At 44.3% G+C, this 24,445-nt stretch overlaps 2 protein-coding genes across 3 annotated transcripts; one reads left to right on the top strand and one right to left on the bottom strand.

The window, feature by feature from the left end:
* Positions 1-189: 189 nt before the first annotated feature.
* tnks1bp1 (tankyrase 1 binding protein 1) lies at positions 190-18,004 on the bottom strand. The gene is made up of 10 exons (XM_040203885.2): positions 17,750-18,004; positions 14,285-15,295; positions 10,708-13,132; positions 3,646-3,752; positions 2,999-3,092; positions 2,668-2,812; positions 2,375-2,514; positions 2,066-2,265; positions 1,893-1,978; positions 190-1,106 (listed from the first exon to the last, which is right to left on the bottom strand). Exons 2-9 carry the CDS (start codon positions 15,283-15,285, stop codon positions 1,903-1,905), a joined length of 4,188 nt encoding a protein of 1,395 aa, XP_040059819.2. The 5' UTR covers positions 15,286-15,295; positions 17,750-18,004; the 3' UTR covers positions 190-1,106; positions 1,893-1,902.
* Positions 18,005-18,793: 789 nt separating this feature from the next.
* Positions 18,794-23,120, top strand: LOC120835194 (protein unc-119 homolog B). Of its 2 annotated transcripts, none has more exons than XM_040203886.2 (5): positions 18,794-19,332; positions 20,078-20,191; positions 20,401-20,500; positions 20,680-20,852; positions 21,899-23,120. In XM_040203886.2, the coding sequence occupies exons 1-5, from the start codon at positions 19,101-19,103 to the stop codon at positions 22,033-22,035; spliced, it is 756 nt and encodes a 251-aa protein (XP_040059820.1). In that variant the 5' UTR covers positions 18,794-19,100; the 3' UTR covers positions 22,036-23,120. The 2 variants fall into 2 exon arrangements, with proteins under 2 accessions (XP_040059820.1, XP_040059821.1); XM_040203887.2 differs by having other exon boundaries at positions 18,907-19,332; positions 20,800-20,852.
* The last annotated feature ends 1,325 nt before the right edge of the window (positions 23,121-24,445 follow it).

Genomic DNA, 24,445 nt, shown 5'->3' on the forward strand with positions numbered 1-24,445 from the left:
CACTCACGTTTCCCCTCTTTTATTTGTTTTTCTGCTTTTCTCTTCATCCGGCTTTCAAAATGTTGCACTCATTAGGGTGGCTTACAATGTGTGAATGAAAATGCCAACATTTACGATATATACACATGCTCCATGCTGCCCACATTTTGAGCTGTGTTGGTAAGCTTCCCATCAAAAACATACGCTCGATTGCATTTCATAGAAAAGTTTTAATAAAATTCCCTCGATTTCCATTTGTCATACAGCATGTTGATTTCACACAATTACAGCATGGATGACAGTGACTTCACATCAAGCATGCACATAAAAACATCAAGTGAAGTAATCTGAGTTAAAGATGTCCCAAAACACTCCCACAAATATGTGCTCAAAATTCCCTCCAAGCTCATTTTTTGGACCAGCTATTGGGCTTTTTCATGAAAAAAACATGATGTACATCTTTAAGTTGTGTGAACCTGGAAAGAGATGACCGATATTCATGGTGTAACAAATATAAAGATTCTCATGACCATGTATATTACAGTTAGGACCTTGATTGATTCTATTGCTTTGTTGTACTGTGTGGATGGTAATTTGTTATATATATATATATATATCTTTTTTTTTAAAGTGCTTAAAAGTGTACTTGAGACAATCTGTGATTGAAAAGATGATGTAAAAGGCCTTTTGTCCAATTTAAACTAAACACACTTAACGTGGCATACAGTATTCGTAGTCATCATTTTCTGTACATACATATGTAGATATCCTGCTGAAGGCCTAGTGTCGTCAGTCCCTCTCACTATATAATGGACTAAAACATTTAAACAGTAAAACAATCCATGGCTTTGCTCTAAATTACGTTAGTGTCCTCCCCCTCCATTGAGTCTCTGTACAACAGTAGATAAAACATCTACTTGGCATTAACACATCACAGTCTTGGCACAAAGCCGTGGCACCATATTTCATTTACAAGCCAGGAAAGTTCTTGATGGCCCCTACGTTAAGCAGAAAGATCCAAGTTAAGGCACTCAAAGATGAAAATGGAGCAATCACGGCAAAGCGTCTGTCAGCATCAGCAGCTGAGATGGATTGATTCGTGCTGAACAGCAAAGTCACAGTGTCTTCTAAAGGAAACAGAGAGAGAGAAGATGAGTAAAAAGTTTCCAACTCACAGACTACAGGAGGTGTAGAATTTATGTAACATATTTCATCCCAGGACATTTGTTAGTATTCTACACGCATTTGTTTTTCAGCACCAAGTGGCCCTGATATCCATAAACATGTTACATCCACACGTCCTTTCCACTTACTGTCGCTGATGCACATGGAGGAAAGAGCAAAGCACAGCTGCAAGCAGCAATTCCCCGGAGAAGCAGAGCAAACTGCTTTGAGGCCCAATGAGGATGTCTTTACCCATGGTGCAATTTAGATCATGACAGCAGAAGGCTTTTCAAAAATATGTCCCACTTCCTGTTTTGGTCCTCGCTGTCAGTATTTTACACTGTCACATTAAATAACACGCGTTCTTGACAGCAGTGCCGCAAAGTTCAAACTATTCGCTTTATCTTATCGCAAACCTCTTCAGATGTCTTGCATAATGACTCTCAAACAGTAATTCAGGGTATAATTCACATGTCAAAAATGTCTAAATGTTCTTGCTCAACTATGGCTGATCCTTTTAAGTTCAATATGTCAAACCATTTGTCGGTTATGTACGCTCTAATGGGTTTGTTGTTAACCCAAATATCTGAATTTTGTTGTTAAAATAGAAAAGTCACCCAAAACATAATGTGCCGATTGGATTATCTTTGTATGAGAATAAGCTAAAAATGGCTATAGGACAGTATTGGAAACTAGAAACTAGAAAACAAGAAAGAAAGAAATATTCTCATCACATCCGTATTGCTGACCTGCGTCTGGCTAAGTCCCGCTGTCGTACTGACTGAGGCGCTTCTTAGACTTCAGTTCTTTCAGCCAAGCTGGAGAGGAGACGGGCCTGAACGACACACAGAATCAGAGGAGCCTCACGATTAAAACACGGCCGCATATTTTTGGAAGTGCGCTGTCACGCTATTTTTCTCACCCTTGGTCCGCGGCGCCTATGGGAGGCAGCACTCGAGCAGCCCCCGCCAGATGAGCGGCAGAGCGAGAAGAGCGGGGCAGTTGTGAGGGAGATGGTGCCACTTCCTCCTTTCGACTTTCCTTCACCCCCCGTCCCTTGTCTTCTTCTGCCTCTTCTCCTCCTCTAGTTCTTCCTCCACTTGTCCTCTTTTTTAACTGAGCCTTGGGGAGAAAGTTAAGGATTTTTTACTTACACATGCCAACCACCGTGTTATGCATCATGCTATATATTATGAAACGGACCATTCCAGTAAGCTCATCTTAAACTTACTATTAAGGCTGCAGGGTTCAAACCTGGAAACATGGGGACTCTCTGAGAGGTGGTAGGAGGAGGAGAACAGACTATTTTCGGTTTAGGCTGCTCCTCCTCAGAGTCTAGATCCCTTTGCTTAGAAGATACCTCCTTTTCATCTGAAAACAGAGAGAAAGTAGACGTAACGTCCAGTCAGAACATGCAGTAAAATCACATTTGCAGACCCCTTTTAGCCTGGAGTGGAGAGTCTTGATTGCTCCAATGCTCATTCATTCTGAAAGTTTAGATGACATTATGGATAGAGCAGTAACCTGTGGAGTCGTCAATCTTCCAGTCCCTGCTTTCCAAATGAGCAAAACCACCATGCAGCGAGCGTGACGGACGTGTCCGATTTCGTTTTCTTCCCAGTTCGGCTTTTGATTTCTGTGCGCTGGTGTTGAGGAGATCGGTGGAGCTCTGCGCACAAACATAAACATAAAATCTAGCAAGCAATGAACAGAAAGCACACTAAATCCCCGGGTGTATGTGTTTTTCCTGGTAGGATGGCAAATGAGCAACAAAACTACGTGTTCATTTTTGCAGTGTAGAGTTTGTGTCCCCGTTACGGAAAGATAGAAGAATCAGAAATAAAGAATCACCAACCTCAGGGAATGGAGCGTACTCAGGCTCCCTGTTAAAATCAGTGGTATCAAGGTCCTCAGAGACTTCAGGAACCTGGTCAGGGACGAGCTTTGGGCTGAAGAGAAACAAGCTCAATCAAAATCATGTGTGGGCACATAATCAAATTATCACTAGAAAGTAGATTGTTGGGATGCTTTCAGTTGAAGTTTTGGAGTTTTCTTGGTTCACTTTTTGACTTCCTGTGTCGTGCTCTATTTGCCACAAGGGGGCACAGAGAGCTCAGCTCTTTCATATTCGGGTGTGCAGCTACACTGTCATAGGGTTTATAAAGCAGAACTTGCTAATTGCATGTCTCCCCATAATGTATATTTAGGTTTCACAATTGGCTGCACTACATAACCCGCTGATTATTCTCCAAACCCCAACTGCACTTTTAAAGCTACTCACTTTAAGACCTAGATACAGAACAGAGTTTCTGTTTGCAGGTGTGCTCACTTTGAATAAAATGTGAAGCCACTCCTTTTGCACAAGACACAAACATGTCCGGTCCTGTCTGTCTCCCATTAGTATATATGAAGAACATGAAGCCACTGAAAGATACAGTGTGCAGTTCAAAGCATGTAAGTGTGTGCGTGTGTGTGTGTGTTTGGGTGTGTATTGTTTCCTACCTGTCTGTTTCAGATGTCTGTTCACCAGCCCCATTCTGCTCGTCTGGCTCATTGTCTATCAAAGCATCAGTGTCCTCGCTGTTTGTGCTATAACTGTTAACTGGTGCCTGAGACGGGGAAAGAAAGACATTCAAATTAAATGTGACAAACAAAACCAGAAAACATATCATGCCTCGAAACCAGAGGAAAACTCCAGATCACCATTCACTGCTTCATCACACAACAGCCAACACTGTTGTCCTGTAAATCTGCACATTGGAACCTCACACCGCCGAGCCGAGGCAGAGAGAGGCCGTTCCGTGTGCTGAGCCAAGGTCAGTGACTACAGAGGGCGAGAGGACTGAGGCCCAGCCGAGCATGCATCTTTTAATGAGCCGGTCACAGAGGCTGGACTGTGCTCAACAAACACCACGAGCACTCGCATACACACCTGTATGCCCACACGGACACACCAAACCCTCTCGTGCTGTCACGCCCACATGCTGGAATGCGTGGGCGCTCACTCTGTGTCTCACGCCCACACAAACAGATACACACACACACACCTTCGAAACAAAAGCCACTACTGTGTACGTCCATGCAAACATTCCTGTCTTATCAAGGAGCATCCTGCTGTTGTGTCGTCTGATATTGTCACCTGGATACAAAACAACACTGGCGTAAACACCTCAGGGCCCGTATGACTTCACCTCTCCTGCATAAGTCAATTTATTACTCCACGTCATTCGCACAATGCCTGTTATCTGGCAGCCTCCCAGCATGGATGAATATGCTTCTGTTTTTTTTTCCTCTAACCACAGACTGTGGATGCAGAGACAAACAAAGTGCGCTTAAACACAGAGGTGCAATTCCACCAACATGCATTTATTCTGAATCTGGCACCCCTTCACAGCAGAACTTTTTAAACCACATCATCTTTCAGCAAGTCACGTGGCTTGAAAACTTTCATTTTACACTCACGCTTCTTGTGGCTTTTAAGGGATTTTTTTATTCATTTAATATATGTTTCCTTTTTTGGCAGTGGTCTGGGTACAGAATACAACAATGGCCACGTGGATCTCAGCTGCACCTCTTTTTTGTGAGGCTTTCCTCAAGTCATGTGTGAGAAATGCAAAATATTACTCTGCCACAGAGAAATTTCTTCCTTTATTTTGAGTAAAACTTGGAGGCAATGGGAGAGACTTTATGGTATTCAGGGATATGATAAATAATTATTATGAATTCAATCATTTACCAGGTTGAATTCTTGAAGACGCTGCCCACTAATTCAGCCAAATCACAACCCAACCCAAGTCCTTTTAAACGACGTGTTAGCATGTGTTTATTTAGTGTCATATCTCACCTGGCAAATTACAGATCAATAATTTCTCTCTTTTAAATTAAAGACTTATTTTTAATTATTATTATTTTTTGGTGCCCTATACAGAGATTTTGTTCCTTATTTTATAATTATTGTAAAAGGACCCACACAACAACAACCTCTACGTTCAGATATTAGAAACAGATAAAACTACAACTCCAAACTGCAATAAACTTGTGTCAGTGAGAATGTTCCAGAATGCCTTTGAGGGCGGAGGACGTACAAGTCAAGACAGAGTGGGCTTTATTATAGTTTACCTCTGAAAGATTTTTGTCAACTTTGATGCAATGTGTAACACAGCTCGTTTGTGGTGCAGTGGAGGAGGTAACATCTAAAGACGCCACAACTAACCAAGACTCTGTTACCAAATAACAGATGACTGTTAACAACAAATCCCCTCTGATAAAGGAAAGTGATGATAAAGTGACGTCAAATTAAAAGTGAATATAGCCTGAAGGATGTTTTTGCCTTTTGGTCTTTGTGGCTGAAATCCACTTCTACAAACACATACACACAAACCCATAGACACACACGCACACACACCCGCATACTCACACTTACGTGCAGCCAGCAGCCAGAAGCGTCAGTAAACACAACAAAACTACCAAGACAGACTTCAGCTTGTATATGTCTCAAGTCCCCCACTGCTGATGGCAACAGGACACATATTTGTTTGTTTTTTTGAATCTCATAAGGAGATGCTAATGAGAAATACAGCAAATAGCTGCAGTGCTAATTTGGCAGAAGTTTTCTCTAGACCGTTACAACATGTTACATTTTTATAATATTTGTGCTTCATTTTGACGAACCAATATTATAAAATGTAAATAAACATGTGTACTGGGGTATAGTGCTACATCCAAAAATATCCCTGAATTATTCTTATTGAAACGATTATATTAAAATTGAATTATTATTCATTATCAGTATTATGTAAGGGCGGCATGGTGGCCTGGTGGTCAGCACTGTCGCCTCACAGCAAGAAGGTCCTGGGTTCGACTCTGCCCAGTGGCCTTTCTGTGTGGACTGTCTGCGTGCGTTCTCTCCGGGTACTCCGGCTCCCTCCCAGAGTCCAAAGACATGCTCTGGGGATCAGGTTAATTGGGGACTTTAAATTGCCCGTAGGTGTTTGAATGTGAGTGTGAATGGTTGTGTGTCTCTGTGTAGCCCTGCGATTGGCTGGCGAGCAGTCCAGGGTGAACCCCGTCTACCCCGTCTATCGCCCAAAGTTGGCTGGGATAGACTCCAGCGACCATGTGTGCAGGGTAAGTGGTTTGACAATAGATGGATGAAGTATTATGTAAGTAAAATGTTTATAATGCAATGCAAATGTATCTATTTTATTATGCTCTAATATAATATTAAATATAGGTGAAATTCTCAACATAATAAACTAGAGGTTGACACAGACATACTTGCATAAACCCTGTCTTCTTCTGTCTCCTTTATCTCTGACACACACCCCGGACAAGGGAATGCATGTCTGCTGATAAAACACGGCATTTGGACAACTTTATCAGATAACTGTGTCCTTGCTGTAACACTGCCTACACTGCAATCCCTTTTCACATTTGCATGGTTATCTGTTAACACACAGGTGGGGGATTCTTACAGCGAGGGACAAGGAGCGTTGGTGCAGCTTTGGCCCTAAAAGCTGCTATGTTCTTCTATCATTGCACCTACCGTCATTTAAAATGAGCTATTCATTTGAAATCGGATTGTCCTTTAAAATTGAATTATCATTCATTTCTGCTGGTTCACCACATTGGCTCTTACGCAGCAAGGCTCGGCGGCTCTCCTCCGCAGATTCTGCCGACTTCTGACGGAGAAGCGCCGGAGGGATCTCCTGCTACGTCGGGCAAAACCACGAAGCGGAGACATGGTTCTCTGAAACCTTCCTCCTCCATCTCCACCTTCTTCTTCCTCCTCCTCCTCTTCCTCCACCGGCTTCTCTTCTGCGTTGCCCAATACCAGCTCCAGTGCCCCTTGCAAGGAGCGTCGCACGCCCCCCACCCAACCCGCCACCTGGAGCTGGGCGGCCGACAGCTTCCCTCCAAAGTACTGCATGGTTTAAAAGCTCCAGCTGCTCGTCCGGGCACTGGGGGTCACCATGGGAAACGGGCCACTGTAGAAACTGAGGGTGAGCGTTGGTAGAGAAGAAGGTAATGTCTGCGATCTGCCTTTCAGTTGTGATTTCCAACTAGCAGAAAGGGAAGAGAGCACTAGTTGTATTTGGTGAAAAAGGTTTTGGGCGTCATACAACCGCAGATTTAGTCCGTCTTTCATTGGAGCGCGATCCATCCTCCATCTTCATATTTCTATGGTTCAGGTCCCACAAACGTCCTGGAACAGTCTACTCTTTACTGTCAGTGAAGAAGCAGATCGACTGACTAGCCATGTGTTTACTGTGACAACACTATTCCACTGGAGCATTCACTATGATGGATGTGACGTCCTGAACTGCAGCGTCCTGAAGAAAGACTTTCCTCATCATCACATAATGATCCATTCAAAAATACACAGAGAAAAAAAGATCCCTTGGCAGTAACAAAAATAGCAATGAAGCTGTTAGTCCTGCACACAACAGTTTTTAAAGATGACCTCTTTTCATGTGCACCTCCTCTCTCTCCTTGGATGAGTCGATCTATCTACGATCCCAGATCACATCACAACTCCATTTTCCATTCAGCAAAAAAGAGAAGATAAGCAGCGTAGGAGATAACTGGCATCTCAACCATCTGAAGCCAGGTAGAAAGAGGTTGATCACCCCTCCACACCTGCTCTCACACAACTTCACAACAAAGCAGAGGTCTGTGCTCGGATGTGGAAAATCCCAGGGGCTGGAAGGTGCGGTCGGCTGGGCCTGGGTGCTTTCTGCACCTCCCTCTGCTGCTCCCTCTCCCCGTAGGTAAATGATGCAGGTAACTCAATGAGTCAGGCCTTTGTGAGAGGAGTAGGCAGAGAGAACAACAGAAAACAGCGAGACTTTTGGAGAGTTCAGAGGCAGTTGGAGCGCTAGAGGAGCGAGAGAATGTGAACTCTTCTTGTGCCTGGTTTTGCCCATCCTCCTTTGAGTGTATGTGCAGACAGAGAGTCTGTGTGTGTGTGTGTGTAAGGGGGGGGGGGGTGAAGGGAACTCCCAAAACAGGGTGGAGAGACTGAGTAGACGGACAGAGACAGAGAAAGAGGGGCACCATGTATGGTCATTCTGACCCGCTGCCCTGCTGACCAGATCTAAATGAGGACACGATAACCACATAGCAGCTTGTCTCTTCTCACTGGAACATATATCTGTCTGTCTGCCTGTCTTCAAGTCAGTAACCTGGATGAGGGTACAGTAAACTCTCACTCTGTCCTTATAGAGTAACATCTGTTCCATGCCACACAACAGCATCTCTGATGTTGAGGTTTTACTTGCTGCATAAACATTTAGATTGTATTGAACTTTACTGTGTAGTAGTATTATAGTGGTGAAATGTGATCTACATGATATAACTTGATGGTATCGGTGCTGCAGAAAAAGGAAGTGCCCTTTTTAAGAGCAGCAGTGCCACTCAGTGGAGACAACAGGGCTGCACTCTCAGCTCGTCCTCCAAAGCTTCCATACCAACGACCTTACAGCAGCTCTGTGAGCACAATGCTTCCTTACACTAGCTCACTGGTTTTGTGAACTGGTTGGTTTACTTAAGCACACACAGCAAATAGAAAGACGATATCACAAAAATACATGTACAAACACACACTCACACACACACAACCACACACCAAGTTCAGGGCTGCAGAGTTTTGTGTTTTGATGAAGTTTGCAAAAATGTTGCATGTTCAAACTGGTGGTGAAGCGCTCTGACTCGACTGGGACGCCCGTCAGGTGTTCATTCACTCTGATGAACAATGATAAGGTGCCGCAACCAAGTCTTGCCCAGTTTCGCCTAATTTTCTTTTGTATGATGTGAGTTTGCTCATCTTGTTAGATAATATGCTTGACCTCTGAATTGTGTTTTTGGGGTTGTGATAGGCCTGTAATTTTCACTTTCATCTGTAATTCTGTTGTTTACAACAAGGCTAACACTTCTACAGTGACTAAAGTTGCCAGCGAAATGAGCTTACTATCACATTAACACTACTTCTTACTTCTTACTGGCAGTACAGCGATGACGGGTATTTTATGGGTGCACACAGAATTTGCTCAAACATGGTTGGTTGGCTTCTTTGAGTGCGACTCAGCTGAAGCAGAACACAGTCTGAAGCAGCATCATGTTATCCATATAGTAAGCACAGCAGCAAAAATAAAACACTATAATTCACTCATTTGTAAAATAAAAGTTTTCAGATTCTTCCTCACATCTCTACAGACGTAAAACAAATGACAATTGGACACAAGCTACAAATGAATACCCTTAATTATAAATTGAGAGGGGGTTAAATTGATTTTACTAGTCAGAATTAGAAAGTTTAGAAAACAGACTAATTGTTTGTCATTTTGTAACAAGTTTATATTATATTCCAAAATTGGCGTAATGTTCTTCAATTAACACAAAAAGTGAAATTTATAATTGGGTAATATTAAAATGCCTCCTTATCATATGTAACTGTAGAGATTGGAGAGGCTGACTTACTGTATTACTACTCTAAACATAGATCTAACATCTGATAGGTGGAAACCTCTCACTTTGTAATTCATGTTAAACCACCAACACTTGTGTTAGGTAACACAAACTATATTCTGCAAAAACTCACCCATAGCAACTGGAAATAGTCCACCCAAGAGGCCCGTGTGAACGAATCTATCCCCTTTTCACATGCATGTGAATAAAGATCTATTTTCTATTTTAAAATGCCTAAGACTTTGAAGATAAACGCACAATTAACAGCAAAAAGAAAGCATATGACTATTGCAAGATGTAGAGGAAGTTGTAACCTCACTTCCTGTAAGGACTTATTTCTGTCATAACCACACATGTACATTTCGTGCACCACTAGAAATGAATTTCATTCAGTTTGATGTATTATTACAGTTGACTGACTTATTTACCACCAACATATCGTCTATCGTAATTTAAGTGCAAAGAATCACACAGATTTTAAGTTTTTCATCTTTCTCCGAGAGTATTAGTGTGTTTTATTTGAATTTGAATGGATAAGATCTGGCTGTCAACAAGGGCCGATACTACTACTGACACACGAGCCATAGATGTATCTTTGCTGTCTCATTGCTCAATGTCACGCCTACACGAAAACACACGTTCTTAAGCTGTGACTGAAACATTGTGAAGCGAGAATATCGAGAGGTCTTTCCTGGTGCAACAGGAATGGCGATGCTGGTGAATGCGTGCGGCTGCCAGGATTGTATGATTCAGCGGCGAAACAACCACATTTACTTGTACACTCCTGTTTCTGTACTAAGCCCCACCCTGTGTGAGACGTTAAAACATGTGGGGTGGTGCTCACAACGGAGTCTATCAAGAGCGCGTTCCAAGAGGTTCCAATACGACTTTTCAAGTCCTAATCGATATCTGGGTATCGCTTGATACGGAATGCCAATCGGATCCTAGTGTTAAATTAATACGGTGTGTTTCTCACTGTGTGGAAGGGATTGGAATATTTAGTGAGTAAGGTAACATCAGGCTTGAATTAAATATTATTTCATTACTTAGTAAGTAATGTTGCATTTGAAACAGAATTGGACAGAATTTGGCATTTACCTCCTGCTCGTCCTCTTCTTCCGCTTCGTCCTCCCTCTGGGTCTCCTTTTCTTCTCCCCCCTCTTCCTCTTCTTCCTCCTCCTCGTCCTCCTCGTCCTCTTCCTCCTCGTCCTCCTCCTCGTCCTCCTCCTCGTCCTCGTCCTCCTCCATGGAGATGAGCTTTTCCTCTTCCTTCTTTGGATTTTCCCAGCTTAATGTAGGCTCTGGGCTCTCTGGTTTTTCCACCTGCTCCAGCACCCTATTTGTGACATCCAGCGGCGCCTGAACTTCTCCTTTATCCGCAGAGACAGCTGAGCGACGGTGGCTGAGCGGACTGGATTCCCCTTTGGCCTGCGAGCCCCATCGCTTTGGTTTGACTGAAAAGTCGTCAAACACAACTTGAGTCAGAGGCGGCCTGACGGAGAAGTCGTCGTACGCGACTTTCAGCTGACCCTCTGTGGGCTGATAGGACTTTGCAGCGGGGGAATTTGGGGATTCCGACTTCTGAGGCACATCTTTGGAGTCAAAGAGGATTAAATTTGACTCTGCTGTGTCCGCTGCGCTCCCTATTTCCTCCCTTCCTCTCTCCTCCTCCAGTCTCAACTTTTCCTCCAGGTCTTGTTCTCGCTTTTGATCCACTTCCTGCTGTACTCTCTCCAACTCTTGCACTCTTTCTCTCTCTGCCTGCCTCTTCCTCTCCTCTTCCTCTCTCTTGCTCTCTATTTGCCTCATTCTCTCCAACTCTTCCTCTTTTTCTTGCTGTTCTTCCAGCCTTTGTTGCCTCTCTCTTTCCTTCTCTTTGTCTCTTAATCTTTCTTCCTGCCTCTCCTCTTGCCTCAGTCTCTCCTCGTTCTGTCTCGCCCTCTCCCTGTCCTCATCTGTCTTTCCCTTCAGCGTCAACTCCTTCTCTTCCTCTTCTCTTCTTAACCTCTCTGTCTTTTTCACCCACTCTTTCTCCCACTCCTCCTCCCTTTGTTTCTTTTTGTTAATTTCAGTCTCTCTCAGTTTTCCCTCCATTTGGTAATCCGCATGGTTGCGAACCAAAATCTCCTTCTCCTCTCTTCTCCTCTGTCTTTCTCTTTCCTCGCTCAGTTCTTCCTCTTTTTGTCTCTGCTCCATCGTCTCCAACCCATTCTCTCCTCCCTTCTCCTCTTCTCCCCTCAGTCTCTCTGTCTTTTTCACCCACTCTTTCTCCCACTCCTCCTCTCTTTTTTTCTTTTTGTTAATTTCAGTCTCTCTCAGTTTTCCCTCCATTTGGTAATCCGCATGGTTGCGAACCAAAATCTCCTTCTCCTCTCTTCTCCTCAGTCTTTCCTCTTTCTGTCTCTGCTCCACCAGCTCCACCCCATTCTCTCCTCCCTTCTCCTCTTCTCCCCTCAGTCTCTCTGTCTTTTCCACCTGCTCTTTTTCCCACTCGTCCTCTCGTTTTTTCTCTTCGTTAATCGCCTCCTCGCTAAACTTTTGTTTTTCTCTTTCCTGCCTCAGTCTCTCCTCTTCCCTTTGCGCCTCCTTCAGCCTTTCTTTTTCACTCTCCTCCTGATCGTGTTGAAGTCTCAGCTCTTTCTGCTTTGCCCTCTCTCTTTCCTCTTCTCTCTGTCTCTGCAGCAGCATCTCCATCTGCTTTTCCCTCTCCATCTCTTCCTCTCTCAGCCTTTCCCGTTTCCTCTCCTCTTCTATCAACTGTTCTCTCTCCCATTCCTGCCTCTTCTGTCTCTCTATGCGCTCCTCCTTCAGACTGTCTCTTTTCCTTTCCTCCTCTTTCTTCTGCCTAGCCTTTTCTTCCTCCCTTTCTTCTACTTTTTCTTCTTCTTTTCGTTTCAGCTCGTCTTCCATCTTGAGTTGTGGCTGATCGTGCTCCTCTGATCGGCGCCTTCTTTCAAATTCCAAATGTTTCAGTCGTCCCTCTTCTTTGTCATCATCATCATCATCATCATCATCTTTCCTCTGAAGACCTCCCACTCGTCTGTAGACGGGCACCGAAACGGGGATCTCCTCCTCAGCTTCGGCCTCAGAAGCCTCTCCTTCTTCGTCGCTGGATTCAGACGCGGAGCCCAGGAACGTCGGCGGCCCGCCGTCGTCTCTCTCCACGACACTAAAGCGGACGGATCGCCGTTTGCCGTTGTCCCTCTTTGGAGCGTGTTCAGCACTCTCTGCAGAGTCTCCCTCATCAGCCACGGTGGGGGTTTTGAATGAGCTACGTTTGCGTAGCTGTACATCAACCTCTGTCGATCGGTTTTGCATACGTTCTACTCTCCAGCTTTCCGGGAATTTATCGTCAGCGGCAGCGTCTTTGTTTGTCTGCATTGGGATGTCGGTGGGTGGTTCAGCAGGGGACACCTTTGAGGGAAGAGGCACGGCCTGGCTGGACGGCGTCCCTGTTACGGGAGGTTCAACAGTTGGTATTTCGGGTGTTTTCACCGCTGTTGGAGCTGTTGCTGGTTGTAATCTGTGGAAGACAGTTCAAGGTTTAATGCCTCGGAGGAATTGTCCACGGAGCGACGGCAGAGCTCGCCGCTGACCTCCCAATACATACGAGCACATTTTACATCTCTCTCCAGACCGTGTGCGCAGTACAAAGCTACAGCCAGCAGCTGGTCAGCAAAGCTTGGCATAAAGACTGTAAACTGGGGAAGCAGCTGGCCCGGCTCTGTCTAAAGTCAAAGCAATCAGCACAGTAGCACCAAAACCTCAGGCATTTACATGCTATATATTTTTGTTATTTTAATCTATGCAAATAAAAATGAGTTCGTCTCAAGGGGAGCTACCTGCTGCGCTGTGACTACCTGGAGTCTTATCGTCGCTGTGAGGGTGCCAGGCAACGTGCCAGACTCCATGTGTTCATTTTGAGATGTTCCCCCTGTTTCATAGGGTCTGTGTTATGCTAAGCTAATAAATAAGTTAATCCCTAATACAAAAACAAAACCATTAGTCTTTCACTTGCCTCGTTGTATCTATTCAGACTATTTTTATTTATCAGATTTACGCCTTTAAATCACCCCAGTAGGGTTGGATTTCGTCTGAGGTGCTCGGCGCTCTAAAGGTTACATTTTGATAATCAGTGAACGAACTGTTTAGAGTTTGTATCTGTTTCTTTGGGAGAAAGAGGTTCCAAATGTTGATAGTGAAAACTCTTCACTCAAAAACTCAAACCAGTGAGGACTTGTTGCTGTTGAATCGTTTGAATGTCGTCCTTAATGCTGCAGCACAAATTATATTCACATCTGCTGTTGTTGGAATCATGGCGAGATACTGCAGGGACTGCACATACTCTGTATTTGTATTGTAGGTTGGACATCTAATCGTGATATTCACATTTTGAGCTGGTCTGGTTTGCAAACTTATCAGGACATAAATCTGACCACGTTTTTTATATCGCAAGCTATGTTACTCATTTACCACACTGTTACTGATGTCCAGACAAAGTACAAGTACTGTGTAAGAGACACAAAGGAGAAAAAGACAGTGATGGTGATACAAACAGTTCTACATTTGCAGTCTTCTCTGCATGATTTTTTGACAGAAACTGGGAGAAACATTGCAAAATAGCATTTTTCATTTACTCAAGTTGAAATGTCACCAAATACAAATTTTCACTCACCTCTTTGAGCGACTTCGGGGTGCAACCGGAGGCGGCTTCTCAGCCTTCGGATCGTCAGGGGTCGTTTCTGCGGCCCAGATTTTCATTCTCTCCTTTACACCCTTCACACCTCCCACACTATTTACAGCCTCTGGCTCGTCTCTCTTCGTCATGGGTTCTGGCCTCGACGACGAGTCAAACAGGCGACTGATTCTGCGTTTTATACTGCCTCCTCCACTGTATTCCTCCTTCGGTGCACCTTCGTCAATCTCTCTATCTGAGGGCTTCGGTGTTGTGCGGCCCGGCTCAGGTTCCGGGGCCTCTGGTTCCGGGGCCTCTGGTTTGTTCGCATCACCTTTGGTGCTGGTTGCAGGGATGGTTGGCTGGGGGGGCAGAGACACGCCAACTGACTCAAACTTTGAGGTGAGCTTCACGGACAGCCGCTTCCTGCTGCCGCCCCATCGATTCTCCGCATTGTCTGCAGAAGAAGCGTTGCTTCCCGAATCTGGAATATTTTGGACGGCAGAAGTCTGAGCCTCGTCTTCTGTCTTTTTTCCGTCTATCTGTGGTGTGTTTACAACATTACTTCGGTCTGCTTGGTTGACATCATCTTTACGGATTGACTCGGACTTGGGTGTCTCTTTTGGTGGAGCGGCTTGTGTGACTGGATCAGATTTTCCTACACCAGAATCGGGAGTGTCCTCTCCATCTGGGCTTGCTTTGCTCTCCCTGGCTGTTTTGGGCAGTTCTTCCGTGAGCACACTCACAGGGCTGGCTTGGGAATCTGAGGCGAGGGTTTTTTGAGGGGGTTTCTGAGCCGGGGGGGAGGCGGGCGGTTTGGCCTTAGATTTATCGGTACGCTGTGTCGTTGTCCTAGAGGCTACACCAGCCGCCTTTGGGGCATTGATGGAGCGAATGGTGGTGTTCTTCTGCAGGGAGAAGGGCTTGGGAGTGAGCAGAGGTTTGGGGGGCACAGATGGCTTGGGGGCACCCATCTGGGACACCTCAAAGGGGCTCTCCATTACTGAGTTGCTGGAGGAGGGGAGCAGAGTAAGTGTTAACATGCAGCAAGACTTCTTGTTTAAAGTGAAAAAATCTTTTCTCCCTACGTAGCCATGTCTTTTCACTCAAAGAGTCTGGTCCGTCTAAACTTTTGAAAGCACAATATCTCTAGCAGGGCAGAGACAAAGGTATCAATCACCCCAAACACAAACCGGACAAACCCTTGAGGACATGTTGTCATTTAACTGTTTGAATGTAATTGCTTCAAATAATTATTCATCTCTTCATCTATTGTACTGTCTATTGAATAGCAGCAGGATAATATCTCAAAACCTGAATGGCGAGATACTGGAGGGTAACTGGAAACAAGTTAAACTGCATATAGTCTTAACTCTGAACTTTTATTGTAGGTGTCCTATTTAAATAGTCAGACTTTGAGGTTGCTTAGTTTGCACTCTTATCTATACCCAGGACATAAATCTGACTACAGTTTCGATATTGTGAGCTAGGTGTGTGTTACTCATTTACCACACTGCTTCTAATGTGCAGACAACGCACTGTAAGTATGGAGGCACAAAGGAGAAAGGACAGAGCTCGCGACACTAACAATTGCAATAAGACAAGGAAACCCTTCCTCTACAAGCAAACTGAAGAAAATGATTCACAATGCAGATAAATGCACAATATTACAAAAATGAATTCCTGAGAAAAAAAATATCGTGAAACAAGAAGGGACATTAAAAGTCTTAAGTGTGGACATTAAAAGACTCTTCATGCATGTGATCACAGTTGAATCTGAAAGCAAAAGTGTAACCCTGCAAGAATCCAACCATAATAAGGACCCTTAAACGTCTTGCTTGATCGTACTTGCAAGAAAAAGTTTGCCTCATTTCTTAAATTATCACCAAACACAGTCAGCACCGTTGAAAAGCTCACTGTACAGGGGCCAACAGAAAGAATTCAACACCAGAAACTAACAAAAGTCTTCCTGCCGGGATCTTTTTTTTTTTCCTCATCAGATAAAGTTTTTAAACAACAACAACAAAGCTGTTTCCGACTAAAGAGGAAAGTATTTCAATGGTTATTTTCTTCCTCATTCCAAAAGAGCCGACCTGTCAATCCGTGACACTGATCATGGTTATGTCCTCAGTGGCTCATCTTTATAGACGATGTCCAAAACCTGACTTAAAGTCCCTGTGTGGCAAATCAGTCACAATTGAGAAGTAAAACAAAAACATATATCTATACTTGGTCCTTTCAAGATTGTATCTACGAAGTCTATCAAATCAAAATATTGAAAGGTCCATGTGTATCTCGGATAACATCAAGACTTCAAAGTGCAATATGAATGTGATAACGTGATTATGTGATAAGTAAACTTGTTCAAGTAAACTATTCGAAAGTACATTTGGATGGCCATTTTTAAAGCACACGTAACACTGAAATAAGAATCCCAGAGACAGGTAGGAGGCATATTGTTGATGAGTCATCATCCCTCACGTCAGTCTGGCCTGAATAAAACGATCCCACAAGATCTGCAATAGAACTGAAACTCCTGACGCACACACAAGCGTCTGCGCCAGTTTTACCGTCACGTGAGCGAAAAAAAGCTTTCAACTCACACGTCGTGTGAGAAAAGACAGCAGTAACCGATCCGATTTTGTTGCACGACATGCCAAAGGTGCAGTGTGTCATCTGGTTGAACCTGTAATACTTTTGGCTCCACCGGTAACTCCACGCCCCGAAATCGAACACTGTCGGTGTGCGTCGGTCCAACAAAGTCCCTCTGACCGTATCAACCTACAGGTGGTCTCTCGAGTCAGGACTCAGCTGTTTGTTTGTTTGTTTGTTTACCGCACAATGCTCGCTGGATAATAAGTGTGTGAAAGGCTCAGATTGGTATCTTTTAAACTGTGTCCTGCTTTCTTTTTCCGCTTTCATCTTTTTCTCTCCCCCCCCCCCCCCCCCCCCCCCCCGCCTTTTTTTTCTTTTCTTCTCCATCTGAATTCCTCAGAATTCATAAACACTGTCCGGCCAAACAAAGGCTGCAGATGATTCACGCTGCTTACATTCTGGCCACCTTCACGGACTGAGTGAAATCCTTCAGCCTGATCCCGCAGCGTGGGACACTTGGCGGTCCTCGGAGAGGACGACGTTTCGGCGCATTAACGCTTCAGCGGCGCGCTTTTATCGTGTGAACTTGTTTCACTCCGGCTTGTTTATAAGTGACTAATAAACGCGTCAGCGCTGAACTCCCAGTCGTTGAACCAGCAGTGTGTTTACTGGAAGTGGACAGACATGAATGTGACTTTACGTTAAATCCAACACACGATATAACGATAGTATTCCGTGAGGTCCACGTTGCTTGTGACGCTCCCCTAAATATTTACGTTACTGTGCTGCGGGAGTCAAATAAATATGCGCACCTGCTTTTAACAGCAACGTATTGAACGTGTGAGCTACTGAGCTGTAAGGTGTATTTACCTTTTGTCGTCACAGAGCCATACAGGTGAAGGACGGGGGGGAAGAAGTTTCAAAAGAAAAACGAGTCTCCTCCGTTTTCCGGGGTCGTCTCGTCTGCTCAGCTCCTGTCAGTGTTTGTGTACGTGTACGTGTGTGTGTGTGTGTGTGTGTGTGTGTGTGTGTGTTTTTCTTTCTTCAAGTCATTCACACGGGACGTCAGGCTGCTCAGCCGACACTCCCTCTGTCCTCCACGGTGCTCCCAGCCTCAAGCTGCACAGGATTAGACAGGAAGCGGTGGGCCTTTACTTCAAAATAAAGGCACAACATCGCTTACCAAGTGAGGCGGGATGCTGTATGCAGGTTTTCCAGTATGAGGTAGATCCAGTATGATTAAAAGGGGACCACAGAATGAGCACCAAGAAGAATGCCCTAAAATGCATGTGTAAATCATCATTAATACAGCAAAGATAAATGTAAATTATATTAAATCAACGTAATGATGGTTCGAAAGCATCGAAAGCAAAACTCTACATGTGGACAGTGTTACGATATGCCCTTTTATTTTCATAGTTTAGACCGGACGTGTTCCCTAAAATCATTGACGGTTCAAACCAGTAGACTGTTCATGGCTGAACATGGCTGTTCATTCAACAGGTTCTCCCAAATGAGAAGAAAAGCTACTTTAAACAAAGTTGTAAAGGACTTGGAGGCAAGTGAGCGCCGTGCTGAGAGTCCCTGGGGACCTGGGGGCCTCCTCGCAGCAGGGGGTGCCCGTCAACTCTCACGCACTGGGCTAACCTCATTTGCATAACACCTGCACCGTGTTCCATTTAGTAGTTGTGCAGGAAACGTCACACACAAGTCACGTGTTCGCTGCCATTGAGCAAAGGCGAATATAATTTCCTGGCGTGTGTATTTGTATGTGTGCGTGTGAGCGTGCGTGCGTTCGTGTGTGTAATATAACAAATATAACAGTATGTTTTATTTTAGTAATATTTTACACTCATTTATTACTATTATCATCGCTGTTAATGTTGTTAATTGTATGATCATATGTAATTACAGTGGTATGAATAACAGCCGGTGTTAATACTAGTGGGCCTACTAATAAATATGGACCTCCAGGTAGGACAGCTGTCCGGCGCCCCCTGGTGGACGTTTCACGGAACTGCGTCGCACCGCCTACGGCTCACCGGACGAGTTGTCACGGCAACTGTACAGCATGTGCTTACAAAAACAAGCGCTTGACCGTTCACCGACAGTTTTCTCGACAATCTAACGCTGCGACGCCATCTTATTCATCCAGCAGTTGTCAGTGGAGGACACCCGAGACGCTCGTCTCAACGGAGGGGAAGCCCGGAGACAGGCAACCATGAGCGGAGCCGAAGCCCGCAGCGACGCGCCTGTTGCTGAAAATGTCCCCGGTGGCGGACACGTCACCGCGGCTCCTCCGCGGGACCGCAAGCCAGGCGCGGGGCTTCTGAAGAGGCTCAAGTCCCGGAGGAACCAGATGGAGAGCAGGCCCGTGACGGAGGAAGACCTGCAGACACAAAGTGGACACATCACGCCCGAGGACGTGTTTGGACTGCGGGTCGCCGCGCGAGGTTTGAGTCTCCCTTGTTCTCTTGTGTCCGGTCTTGTCCCTCGTTGTGGGTTTACAGATGATGGTGAATGTGCTGCCTGGGCTCAATCCACTACTATCGGAACCTAATGGACCAGAGTCCCACAAACAACACTGGTTACATTAAATCTATACACGTAAAGCTAGAGCGCATGACGCAGGTTCACACCATAAACAATTATTACACTTAATTCTAAAATGTTCAATCATTGAAATAACAGCGTTTTTATTTTCAAGCAGCTTAACGGGGACAGCAAATTTAGTTTCTCTGTAGTTGAACTTTAATCGTGCTGAGACCATATTATGACGTCAAATTGTTAAGAAATGTCCAATGGACTACAAATAACGTCACAGAGGACTACAATGACATCGCAGACACCTCGAGTCTGTGTGGCCTGGATTGAAATGATTGACTAGACGGTAGATCCGAATGTGGTAAAGTTGTTCCACATTGCCAAGGAAAGGAGAGTGTGCCGGTTGAATGTGAAAAGTGTAAATTATCCATCAATGTCCGAAGAAAATCTTTCAAGAAATAGCACTAATAAAAACAACATTGCATTTCCACTTTCAAGCAACACCTGAGTCACCTGAGAGTGTCAACCTAGTCAAGCACAGTGTTTTGCATGTCATCTTTGCAGCATCCCGTGCACACATAATCCACGGGGGCTTGAAAATCATTGTTATGTTTGTTTTTTTAAACTCCTGAATGCTGTCTGTTGTTGTTGCAGGGTACCTCTGTAAACCTCAGGACAATATTTATAACATCGATTTTGTGCGCTTTAAGATCAGGGACCTGGAGACAGGCACGGTCCTGTTTGAGATTGCCAAACCCCCACAAACAGGTAATGTGCGTCCGCCTCCTTCCTTTCCTGTTTTAAATGGAGCTGTTGACAGATGAATGCTTACACTTAAAAAAAGGACACTGCTGACCGCTGCTGATCTTGTTTTCATCTTAAAATAGGGGTTCATAAACGTGCACGGTCATTCTAATCAAAAGTAGTCCTCAGTGTGAATTGTTTCAAATGTCTCCGTCCTACGTCGTGTGTCTCAGAGGACAACGAGGACAACGCAGAGGCGGATGCCAGCGCGGGGCGATTCGTACGCTACCAGTTCACCCCGGCCTTTCTGAGGCTGAGGACCGTTGGAGCCACGTGAGTGACTCACACATCCCCAGCACACACCTGAGAACAACACACTCACCTGCCCATTCACCAACAATGGAAACAATTGCACACAGAGCAAGACACTCATTTGTAACATAGCAATTACACGAGAACAGGCCTCTTGTTGGAACAACCTAGTATCCCTTCTCTCTGTATCATTCAATCAGCGTGGAATTCACCGTTGGAAACCGACCTTTAAACAACTTCCGCATGATCGAGAGGCACTACTTCCGAGATCACCTGCTGAAGAGCTTTGACTTTGACTTTGGCTTCTGTATCCCAAACAGCCGCAACACCTGTGAGCATCTCTATGAGTTCCCTCAGCTGTCTGAGAGCCTGGGTGAGTCGTTTTTTCCTGAATAATAGACCATATGGGTAGTGTTTTTAAATGTAGTATTTTGTTTCATGTATTATGTATACCACGCAAAAGAACAGATTAGTCTTTTTCACTAGCGATATTCCCTTTAAGGAGATTCATGACTCCTAATTAGCTGTGTGTCACAATGGAGCACTTTAACAGATGCAATGCTTAGTTAACAACTGAAGCTCATCCTTTTGAAGAAGCTGGAGGCAATAGAAACCTCTTCTCCTACGCTTACCATGTGGCAATTTTGTTTAACTGCGGTTTTAAAAACGCAGCTGAATCTACTACGAGACTTCAGGGGTCTGATGTCAAAGAATCAAGAGGGCACATTGCTCTATGGGGTCCTAGTATATTGCCATGGTCGAGTTCCAGCATCAAAGCCACATGCAACCACCAAGTAATATCTCTCTGCTGCTGGTCAGCAAGGAAACGCTGCCTGGGGAACTTCATCCTAACATATCTGCCTCTGGAGGACCTTCTTGATTAGGCAAGCTTAGACCACTGAAGCCTCACATCAGGTCAGGATGCACACAGACAGGACTGTGGATTTGTCCCCTATTTACGTCTTTTTACAAGGTAGTCACTTTGGGGGGGGGACGGTTTGCCAAAAAATCGTATAAAACTACCGAAAAAAATACGTTCACATAACGCACATTGGTATTTTATTAATCAGAGACGTACATACATTTGACACTGTCCTTTGATGCTTTCACATAAAAGACAGATAGTACACTTGTGTTGTGTGACAACAACTATGGTGGCCTTCATATTTGCTAGTACATCATTTTCATTATTAACTGGTTTTGTGACTTATTGTGACATTATTGTCATTATGGAGGGACGAAAGGGGTACTTGTAATGCCATGAGGGCCCCAATATGAAGCAGAGCAAAGAATTTGAGATATTCTAATAATAAATCCTTCAATGCTATTGACCCAATCGTTTCACACTGTTCTATGATCACTTCTACTTGCTTGGGTATTGAAACCAAAACCTTCATGCACATGTTGTCTGTTTTTCAGTCCGTCAGATGGTGGAGTGTCCTTATGAGACGCGGTCAGACAGCTTCTATTTCGTGGAGAACAGACTGGTCATGCACAACAAGGCGGACTATGCTTATAATGGAGGACATGGATATACAACACATGCACACACATGAGCATGTGCATGCACACACGTTCTCACATTCATTGACTTGCATATATATTATATACATACTTGCATGCATATAGTCATATTTCGCTGATCAGTTCCTGCTCTGACATACAAACAGTAAGCTTTTATTAGAAAAAGGTTCATGTGTCTGTTTTTAATTATGAACAGTTCTATTTTCAACCACAAGAGGACGCATCGCTCCAGGGGCCACGTGAAGTCTCTAACAGACCAAATGGTTATTAGATAGATGGTTATCTCCCCTCTTAGCCATTTTAAAAGTGTCCTATCGTCCCCTCAACACACACGCACACTCAATCCCCAAGTGACGCGCATATTGTTCACGCAGTGTTTGTCAGAAGCAGCTGTTCTCAGAGCTACCGCCTCCACAATCCACTCCAGATAACACCGGGGGAGAAAGAGCGAAAGCATCCACAGAAACACTGCTGTCAAAAACACATGGGCACTCCAGCCATTCCCCTCCCCGTCTACCTGCCCCCCCCCCCAGCTTTCACACGCACACACACGCACCACACACACATCAACAACAGTACTGTATACGATTTTGATCAAAGGTCTCTGACATCATTGTTTTTTGCAACACAAATCAGGTAACGGTTAACTGCAATGTGATTGTGACCTCTGACAGAAACCAAACACAAGGAGATATCCCCACGTTATTAATGTAGCGGCAATCTTAACTACAGGGAATATCATGCTGAAAATACTCATGAGTTCTGACACCACGATGCATGTGACGATATTAACCAACAAAAAGGGAAATGGTTTGTGAGAAATTAAATACTGAATAACAGATATACTGCGGAAAAAGTTTACGTGGTTGGGCATCACATCACATGTTGATTTTCCCCCCAAGTTGGAATCCGTCTGGAATTTGAGTGGTATTTCTAGCTACAGTAAATAGTGTACTTCCTCTTTGTACTTTGTAAACGTTGTTCAGGGTAAAAGGTGCTGTTTGTATATACATACACACATATATATATATATATATATATATATATATATATATATATATATATATGGTTTGTAAAAAGTGCTTGAAGAAGAATAAATGTACATTTTCAGATATAAGATGTGTGATGTGTTTCTTTCTGGGGAGGAGAAAGATGCAGGAAGTGGAGCTGATTTTTGGTAGTTTTAGAAGTCCCAGGAAGTGGCCACTAGGAGGAGTTTTGTTTTAATAACTAAGTTATAACTGATTTCAGTTAAGTTTCATGTTGGATTGTAGGAAAAGATCACAGCACGGACTCTCATCCTTCCATGGGAACATGATGCCATTTCTATCTATTTGCTTAAAGCTCCCTATGAGGTCATGACCCCTTTATATTCCTCTATGGCTGTGGTTTCACTGCAGAGGGCACACAGCACTGATAATATAATTTTAATTCCACAAAACGACTCCGTCTACAGGCCTCGTGTTACAATCTGAATAGCTCGCAATGCATTCTGAAATTTGTGGGGGCTTGTTACACTTTGATCACCCATTTCTGGAGTGTTGTGGGATTTAAACCAAAATCTGTGCCGCTCTCATGTTTATTCTTTCTCGGCCTGTTTCTTCTTATCTGTTTGTTCTTTGCTTAATCTCTCTCAGCTTCCCTCAGCTTCCGGCTGTAATGCCCAAAATCTAATTGTCTTTTCTCCCTTGTCTTTTTCGGTGTCTCTCTCCACACCTATGTAGCTCTCCCTCCCTCGCTCTCCCGCTCTGTTTTTCCCTTTTCTTTCCTCCTCTCTCACCTGGTAACCAGACCTCTGGAGAGGAGTGTTGAGTTTCCACTTTCCCAGAGAAGAGGACAATCTGAACCACACAAAGACCCACAATGGACCTCCTCTGCTCTCGCCTCCCTTGACTCTGTCACTGCACAGCTGCACACACACAGACACACACTGCTTGTTATTGCTGTTAACCTCCTCAGTCTGTTGATTTGACGTTCCTTTTTATGACGCTCTCCTTCATCTTTTCTCCGACTAAACCCTCCGTGTGTAGCTCTCCTTTAACACGTTTAGCTGTGTGCACTCAAATAGTATCTGTTGTAGCCCTTCTCCTCTCCGTTATACCCGTAACAAAGCTGAAATGGTCCGATTTAATTTTAAATTGATGTTTGTCATCTATCCAAAACCTTGCACACTTATAAAACTGCTAATGGCCTCGTGAGTCTGCAATAAACTTCATCAACCTCGCTTCTGCCGCTGCTGTGAAGCCATTTAAACTGGACGTGGTACAATTACATTTCTTTCTTAACAGCAGTAATAACTGATTTCGTTTTGGATGCCCTGGCGCAGTACAATTTAGCGGTAAACAGAACACTGACATATTAACGCTCATAAGGCAAATTACTTAGCCTGATAGCAAACAGTTGCCTAGTTACACATCCAGGCCCATCAGATACGTAGCAACA

The sequence above is a fragment of the Gasterosteus aculeatus genome, chromosome 17, assembly GCF_964276395.1.
Source record: "Gasterosteus aculeatus chromosome 17, fGasAcu3.hap1.1, whole genome shotgun sequence".
Classification (NCBI taxonomy): domain Eukaryota; kingdom Metazoa; phylum Chordata; class Actinopteri; order Perciformes; family Gasterosteidae; genus Gasterosteus; species Gasterosteus aculeatus.

What these genes read in the sequence shown, in the direction of transcription:
- LOC120835194 (XM_040203886.2), top strand. Translation starts at nt 19,101, where the DNA reads ATGAGCGGAGCCGAAGCCCGCAGCGACGCGCCTGTTGCTGAAAATGTC. An exon ending in ACTGCGGGTCGCCGCGCGAG is followed by an intron (nt 19,333 to 20,077) that starts GTTTGAGTCTCC and finishes TTGTTGTTGCAG; the next exon opens with GGTACCTCTGTAAACCTCAG. An exon ending in CTGAGGACCGTTGGAGCCAC is followed by an intron (nt 20,501 to 20,679) that starts GTGAGTGACTCA and finishes TCATTCAATCAG; the next exon opens with CGTGGAATTCACCGTTGGAA.
- tnks1bp1 (XM_040203885.2), bottom strand. Translation starts at nt 15,285, where the DNA reads ATGGAGAGCCCCTTTGAGGTGTCCCAGATGGGTGCCCCCAAGCCATCT. An exon ending in CCCCGAAGTCGCTCAAAGAG is followed by an intron (nt 13,133 to 14,284) that starts GTGAGTGAAAAT and finishes TGTCTTCCACAG; the next exon opens with ATTACAACCAGCAACAGCTC. An exon ending in AGTACGCTCCATTCCCTGAG is followed by an intron (nt 2,813 to 2,998) that starts GTTGGTGATTCT and finishes GTTTGTGCGCAG; the next exon opens with AGCTCCACCGATCTCCTCAA.